General features: G+C 39.6%; 1 protein-coding gene across 1 annotated transcript; it reads left to right on the forward strand.

Annotated features, from left to right (window-relative positions):
• Positions 1–5592: 5592 nt before the first annotated feature.
• LOC133052731 (protein AF-10-like) lies at positions 5593–7132 on the forward strand (the record flags this gene model as incomplete). Its single annotated transcript, XM_061137599.1, has 1 exon — positions 5593–7132. A coding segment is annotated over one exon (1035 nt), but the record flags the coding sequence as incomplete, so codon positions are not given.
• Between the last annotated feature and the right edge of the window lie 1448 nt (positions 7133–8580).

Here is an 8580-nt window from a genome sequence, read left to right on the forward strand (position 1 = left end):
AAATATATGTGAGATTAATCCTTTGTCTGTTGCTTTGTTTGCTATTATTTTCTCCCAATCTGAGGGCTGTCTTTTCACCTTGCTTATAGTTTCCTTTGTTGTGCAAAAGCTTTTAAGTTTAATTAGGTCCCATTTGCTTATTTTTGCTTTTATTTCCAATATTCTGGGAGGTGGGTCATAGATGATACTGCTGTGATTTATGTCAGAGAGTGTTTTGCCTATGTTCTCCTCTAGGAGTTTTATAGTTTCTGGTCTTACATTTAGATCTTTAACCCATTTTGAGTTTATTTTTGTGTATGGTGTTAGAAAGTGTTCTAGTTTCATTCTTTTACAAGTGGTTGACCAGTTTTCCCAGCAACACTTGTTAAAGAGGTTGTCTTTTTTCCATTATATATTCTTGCCTCCTTTGTTGAAGATAAGGTGTCCATAGGTTTGTAGATTTATCTCTCGTCTTTCCATTCTGTTCCATTGATCTATATTTCTGTCTTTGTGCCAGTACCATACTGTCTTGATGGCTGTGACTTTGTAGTATAGTCTGAAGTCAGGCAGGTTGATTCCTCCAGTTCCCTTCTTTCTCAAGATTACTTTGGCTGTTTGAGGTTTTTTTGTATTTCCATACAAATTTTGAAATTCTTTGTTCTAGTTCTGTGAAAAATACCATTGGTAGCTTGATAGGGATTGCATTGAATCTATAGATTACTTTGGGTAGTATAGTCATCTTGACAATATTGATTCATCCAATACATGAACACGGTGTATTTCTCCATCTGTTTGTGTCTTCTTTGATTTTTTTCATCAGTGTTTTATAGTTTTCTATGTATAGGTATTTTGTTTCTTTAGGTACATATACTCCTTTTTTCTTGCGGGGGGGGGGGGGGGGGCTCCAAAATCACTGCAGATGGTGACTGCAGCCATGAAATTAAAAAACACTTTCTCCTTGGAAGAAGAGCTATGACCAGCATGTTGACAGCATATTAAAAAGCAGAGCTATTACTTTGGCAACAAAGGTCCGTCTTCAAAGCTATGGTTTTCCAGTAGTCATGTATGGATGTGAGAGTTGGATTATAAAGAAAGCTGAGCACTGAAGAATTGATACTTTTAGAACTGCAGTGTTGGAGAAGACTCTTGAGACTCCCTTGGACTGCAAGGAGATCAAACCAGTCAATCCTAAAGGAAATCAGTCCTAAATATTCATTGGAAGGACTGATGCTGAAGCTGAAACTCCAATAATTTGGCCACCTGATTGCAAAGAACTGACTCATTGGAAAAGACCCTGATGCTGGGAAAGATTGAAGGCAGGAGGAGAAAGGAATGATAAAGGATGAGATGGTTGGATAGTATCACCAAGTTGATGGACATGAGTTTGAGCAAGCTCGGGGAGTTGGTGATGGACAGGGAAGACTGTTGTGCTGCAGTCCATGGCATAGCATAGGGTCTGACATGACTGAGCAACTGAACTGAATTGAACATTGCTATCAAAAGAGATTTTCAGATTTTTTTTTTAATTTTTGGATATTCGATAGGAGTTTATGACTGCTCATTTTGCAGCTCAGTAAATTTTATTAAACATGAATCTTTATGTCCAAGTTAATAATTTTACTGAATGAAATTTGAGGAGCCTGAGCCAGTGGGTTGAGGCAGTTAAGTGGAAGCATACCAGCCCCTTCAAGTTATTCAAAAGGTACTGAGTTCCCATCAGCCCTCCTCCTGCTCTCTCTGCTCCTGCCCATGTGGCCTCAGCACTCCCCTCTCCTTCAGCAACTTCTTTGATGGGGAATCAGAGAGACTACAGACAGGAGGAAAATCAAGGCACTCTAAACAGCCAGTTGTGAAAATATAAACAGTAAATCTCAACAACTACCTAAAAACAGCCAAAGGGACCAAAAAAATGTGATACTGACATGTTTATGCTGTTTGTATGTTCATTTGGAAACTGCTGTAAATAAAATACAATGTTACTGTTACTTTATTATTACTTGACCAAATGTATCCTCATAAGTAGAAAAAAAAAGAAATGTGCAATTTTTTTGAAAAATAGGGGTTTTTTGAAAGGTAATAGTAGGCTGATAAATAAAAGTTAAAGGAGTAACAATGAACTAAATTAAAAAAAATAAAAAGTAATAATAGTAAAACTATATCTAGGGATTTCTCTGGAGCTGTTGTGGGCAGTGTGGGGTCATTTCAGTGTCAGATAGTCCCTTGTTCGAACATGTACTTGTTTTCAAGGTCTATGAGTGCCCCTCAAATACACAGTTTCCAGTATTAAATGCAGGGTTTTAATCTGTTCCACCTGTCACTTCCAAAATGGTTTCCTCTTCTTTATTTTGGCTTCCTCTGTATGCAAGTCTCCTCAGTGTCTCATTTCTGCCCTGACACAAGGGAGAGAAAGTGGCCACTTATTTAGGCTCACTTGTTCAGTTCTGTTGTGGGGAGGGAGGGACATGCAACAAAATACCCCTGGCATGTGTGGGGAGTGCTCACAGTGGATGGGCCACACTGGGTTTGCCACAGCCCAAGGCAGCATGTGCCTCCCAGGTCTACACTGCTCAGGCTGCAGGGTACTCTGCAAGGGTGCTGTTCCAAGCGAGCCCTGTATTTCATGCACTTCCTGGACTAAGCCAGGTTTTTTTTTTTTTTTTTTTTTCTGTCTCTCTGGCAATCTTAGAGTTTGGGTTGCTGTCTCGTATTAGTTCCCTCGGATTGTCCTCAGGGCATTCAAGCCCAATCCTTACCCTAAGGACCAATGATGCAGCCTGCACCTCTCTGCCCAGTCGCCTTTCGCTGGTGCAGACATAAGAGTCTGGGCCACTTCTCCGTCTCCACTTATCGTGCAGTTTGGCATGTATTCTGTGGGGGTTTTATTCCTCCCCGTTATATTGGCCTCTGAGATTCTGAAATTCACCACAGATGAGCCTGTAAGAGGGTTTCCTATTGTGTGGAAACATCTCCTCTATGACTCCCTCTCCAGGACGGGTCTCCATCCTTAAATCTTTTGTCACTGTTTTTGTCTTTTGTATTTTGTCCAACTTACTTTTGAAGATATTGGGCTGCCTTCCTGGGTGCCTGGTGTCCTCTGCCAGCATTCAGAAGTTGTTTTGTGGAAGTTGCTCAGCATTCAAATGATCTTTTCATGAATTTGTGGGGGAGAAAATGGTCTCCCCATCCTGTTCATCCACCATCTTAGGATCCTGTTTTTGCTGATTCTGTAGAGTTTCTCATCTTTGGCTACAAAAAGTATAATCTGATTTTGGTGTTGACCATCTGTTGATGTCCATGTGCTGAGTAGTGCTTTTGTTGTTGGAAGAGGATGTTTGCTATGACCAGCACGTTCTCGTGGCAAAACTGTTAGCCTTTGGTCCTGCTTCACTTTTTACTCCAAGGCCAAACTTGCCTGTTACTCCAGGTATCTCTTGACTCCCTACTTTGCATTCCAATAATGAAAAGTACTTCCTTTTTGCATGTATGAACCCTAGTTGTTTTCTGATAGTCTCTTTAGGATTTTCTATGTATGGTATCATATCATCTGCAAACAGGGACAGCTTTATTTCTTCTTTTTGAATTTAGATTCCTTTTATTTCTTTTTCTACTGTGATTGCTGTGGCTAGGACTTCCAAAACTTTGCTGACTAAAAGTGATAAGATTGGAAACAGTTATAGGGAATGCTTTCAGCTTTTCACAGTTGAGAATGATGTTAGCTGTGAGTTTGTCATATATAACCTTTGTTATGTTGAGATAAATTCACTCTATGCCTCCTGTCTGGAGGATTTTTTTCCCTTTATCATAAATGGGTGTTGAATTTTGTCAAAAGTTTTTCCTGAATCTATTGAGATGATCATATACATTTTATTCTTCAGTTTTTTTAATGTAGTGTATCACACTAATTGAATTGTGGATATTGAATATAGACAGAGAAGACTTGCATCTCTTGAGATATACCCCACTTGATCATGGTGTATGATTCTTTTAATGTATTACTGGATTTGGTTTGCTAGTATTTTGTTGAATATTCTCGTGACTATGTTCATCAGTGATATTGCCCTGTAATTTTTTTGTGTTTGTGGTTCTGGTATCTGTGTTATGGTGGCCTCATAAAATGAGCTTGGGAGACTTCTTCTGCAGTTATTTGGGAAGATTTTCAGAAGGATAGGTGTTACCTCTTCTTTAAATGTTTGCTAGAATTCGCCTGTGAAGCCATCATGTCCTAGACATTTGTTTGTTTGAAGTTTTTAACAGTTTGAATTTTGTGACTTGTGCATAATCTGTTCATATTTTCTATTTCTTCCTGCTTCAGTATGGGAAGTGTGTACTTGTCTAAGAATTTTCCCATTCTTCTAGGTTGTCCATTTTATAGGCATATAGTTGTTTGTAGTAGTCTCATATGATTCTTTGTATTTCTGCAGTGTTGTTTGTAACTTTTTCATTTCTTTTTTCTTTTTTTATAAACATTATTAAATTTTATTAACAAAAACTTTGTACATTTTCTTTAATACATGTGGAATTTTACATCTAAGTAAAATAACAACACATTCAAAATTTACCATTTATACAAATTGTTACAGAATAACAACCAGTGGGTTAAATAAGTAAAATAAACCACACTGATTTTTTTGTAATTATCTACAAAAGATTTGACTTTCTTTAAAATTCCCCTGAACATATAAAAATAAATTAATTTTACTTTTCAATTAAATCTACCAATTAGAAATATTACAAATCAAAATATCAATGTTATCTTATGAATTTTTCACAATACAAAACAGATTCACAAAACCTTATTTACAGAAACGAGGTAACAACTGTGCAATGTTTAACCAAGAGACATATTGCAGAATTAACATGTTCTTCCAGCTAAGTACACAGTGGAGGTCTAATTACATCTGGGTCTTTTTTCCACTAATAATTCACACATTCAAGAACAGTTCAATGATTACATCCCCAATTGTTTAATTTATACTCTGCTACACTGTCACCCCAGGAGTGGGGCTACCCAACCTGGAAGGGCTGTAACATAGATTTCACCTGTTTCAAGAACTGCTGTGGTGGGTTTTTTTGTCTTGTTTTGTTTGTTTGAAATCATTGTTAACAACGAGAAGTTGTCTAACTAAAGAAAAAAAGAAAATTCTTACCAAATCCACACATTTTTCTTGTGACTCATTAGTGGATAAATACCCAGGTAATAGCTTCGCCTGAGCTATCTACAGTGGCATAGAAAGTTCTCAATAAAGGCAGAACCATGGGGAAGGCTGCTGTTGCTATTCAGCTGACCAGAGCCACTTCAGCACAAGGCAGGTACTAACAGGCACTTGATCCAGGCCAAACCCTACCAGCAGTTTCCAGAGTGGCCCCTCTTTCATTCTGAATTGAGCTGGTTTCCCCAGCAGCCTTAGAGCTCACTTAACTCAAGGTTTCTTCAAAATATGAGTAGGTCTTAACACTAAAGAAAAAGCATTTAGCAAAAGAAAATTATCTTTAGCAGAAGCAGACATTTACCATCCTAACTTGATTACCAAAATTGGCCAAATCCCATTAGAAAGGAAATTTTTATAACTAAGATTGCCAAGTCCCAGTGGATGACCTATTTATTTGTAATATTTAACCAATCAGCAGTTTTTATTAGAACAGGGCACTCCTAGTGACATTTTAGGGATGCTGAAGTCATTACATCAACTTCAAGTAGAAAATCGAAGATTAGAGGAACAGATTAAAAACTTGACCGCCAAAAAGGAGCGCCTTCAGTTACTGAATGCGCAGCTCTCAGTGCCTTTCCCAACGATCGCAGCAAACCCCAGCCCCTCCCACCAGATGCACGCGTTTCCAGCACAGAGTGCTCCTACTACTGATTCCTTGAACAGCAGTAAGAGCCCTCATCTAGGAAACAGCTTTTTACCTGATAATTCTCTTCCTGTATTAAATCAGGACTTAACCTCCAGCGGACAAAGCACCAGCAGCTCATCGGCTCTTTCTACTCCACCTCCTGCCGGGCAGAGTCCAGCTCAGCAGGGCTCAGGCGTTAGTGGAGTTCAGCAGGTCAATGGTGTGACAGTGGGGGCGCTGGCTAGTGGAATGCCGACTGTAACATCCACCATTCCTGCCGTGCCTGGAGTGGGTGGAATAATTGGAGCTTTGCCAGGTAACCAACTGGCAATTAATGGCATTGTAGGAGCTTTAAATGGGGTTGTTCAGACCCCTGTCAAGATGTCCCAGAACCCTACCCCCCTCACCCACACAACTGTACCACCTAATGCAACACATCCAATGCCAGCTACACTGACTAACAGTGCCTCAGGACTAGGATTACTTTCTGACCAGCAAAGACAAATATTTCTTCATCAACAGCAATTCCAGCAGTTGTTAAATTCACAACAGCTCACACCAGAGCAGCACCAGGCGCTTCTGTACCAGCTGGTGCAGCACCACCAGCAGCAGCACCACCAGCCCGACCTCCAGCAGCTGCAAATCCCGGGACCCACGCAGATTCCCATCAACAACCTGCTCGCAGGCACGCAGGCGCCTGCCCTCCACCCAGCCACCACCAACCCGGTCCTCACCATCCACGGTGATAACGCAAGTCAGAAGGTAACTAGACTTAGTGATAAAAGTGGGCCTGTTGCTCAAGAGAAAAGTTGACACTTGAGAAAAAAACATCTAGAAATGGCCTATCCTGCTGTCCTAGCACTTCATCTGGCTGCTGTTGCAGTCCTTTTACTACACCTATGAAGAAATGCAACAAGAAACCAGCTGCACGACAAAGGGTTAATTGCCATGAGAGCATTCTTGTAAGGTTTTGGTTGATGTTGCTTTGTTGCACTGAAATGAAATTCCCATATCCCCTACCCCTCTCCCAGATTATTTTGAACTTTGAAAGAAAATTGAATGGCTAACTTTGGTCAGTGAAATAATTTACATGGCAATGAGTTTATCAACCTAAGAGAAATTTAATATAGTTGGTGCACAACTAATTTTGATTATAAATTGCAGAGATGACTAGCAAAACTAAAGACTTGTTCTATTTATAAACCTTTTGATTTTATTGTACCAGTTGGAACATGAAATATGATCTTTTGTTTGGGTTACAGTACATTTGCTCTGTGAGTCAAACCTTAAAACAAATTTCAAGGAACTGTTGAATTTCTTCTTCTAGAACTTTTTCATTTCTAACTTTATTGATTTGGGCCCTCTCCCTGTTTTACTTGATAACTCTGGATAAAGTTTTATCAATTCTGCTTATGTTTTCAAAGAACCAGCTATTAATTTCATCAATCTTTTCTATTTTTAGTCTGTTTGTATTTCTACTCTAATGTGTATAATTTCTTTTCTTCTACTAATGTTCAGTTCAGTTGCTCAGTCATGTCTGATTCTGTAACCCCATGAACCGCAGCACACTAGGCCTCCCTGTCCATCACCAACTCCCAGAGTTTACTCAAACTCCTGTCCATTGAGTTGGTGAGGCCATTCAATCATCTCATCCTCTGCCATCCCCCTTTCCCTCTTCCCTCAAACTTTCCCAGCATCAGGGTCTTTTCCAATCATTCAACCTCCACATCAGGTGACCAAAGTTTTGGAGTTTCAGCTTCAGCATCAGTCCTTCCAATGAACACTCAGGACTGATCTACTCTAGGATGGACTGGATGGATTTCCTTGCAGTCCAAGGGACTCCCAAGAGTCTTCTCCAACACCACAGTTCAAAAGCATCAATTCTTCTGTGCTCAGCTTTCTTTATATTCTAACTCTCACATCCATACATGACCACTGGAAAAACCGTAGCCTTGACTAGATGGACCTTTGTTGGCAAACTAATATCTCTGCTTTTCAACATGCTGTCTAGGTTGGTCATAACTTTTCTTACATGGAGTAACCATCTTGTAATTTCATGGCTGTAATTACCACCTGTAGTGATTTGGGAGCCCAGAAAAATAAAGACAGCCACTGTTTCCCAATCTATTTGCCATGAAGTGATGGGACCAGATGCCACGACTTTAATTTTCTGAATGTTGAGCTTTAAGCCAACTTTTTCAGTCTCCTCCTTCATTTTCATCAAGAGGCTCTTTAGTTCCCATCACTTTCTTCCATAAGGGTGGTGTCATCTGCATATCTGAGGTTATTGACATTTCTCCTGGCAATCTTGATTCCAGCTTGTGCTTCTTCCAGCCCAGTGTTTCTCATGATGTACTCTGCATATAAGTTAAATACAGGGTGACAATACACAGACTTGATGTACTCCTTTTCCTATTTGGAACCAGTCTGTTGTTCCATGTCCAGTTCTAACTGTTGCTTCCTGACCTGCATACAGATTTCTCAAGAGGCAGGTCAGTTGGTCTGGTATTCCCATCACTTTCAGAATTTTCCACAGTTTGTTGTGATCCACACGATCAAAGGCTTTGGTATAGTCAATAAAGCAGAAATAGATGTTTTTTTTCTAGAACTCTCTTGCTTTTTTGATGATCCAGCGGATGTTGGCAATTTGAACTCTGGTTCCTCTGTCTTATCTAAAACCAGCTTGTACGTCTAGAAGTTCACAGTTCATGTATTGCTGAAGCCTGGCTTGGAGAATTTTATTTTATTTTATTTTTTTATTATTAT

The sequence above is a fragment of the Dama dama genome, chromosome X (genome assembly GCF_033118175.1).
Source record: "Dama dama isolate Ldn47 chromosome X, ASM3311817v1, whole genome shotgun sequence".
Classification (NCBI taxonomy): Eukaryota; Metazoa; Chordata; class Mammalia; order Artiodactyla; family Cervidae; genus Dama; species Dama dama.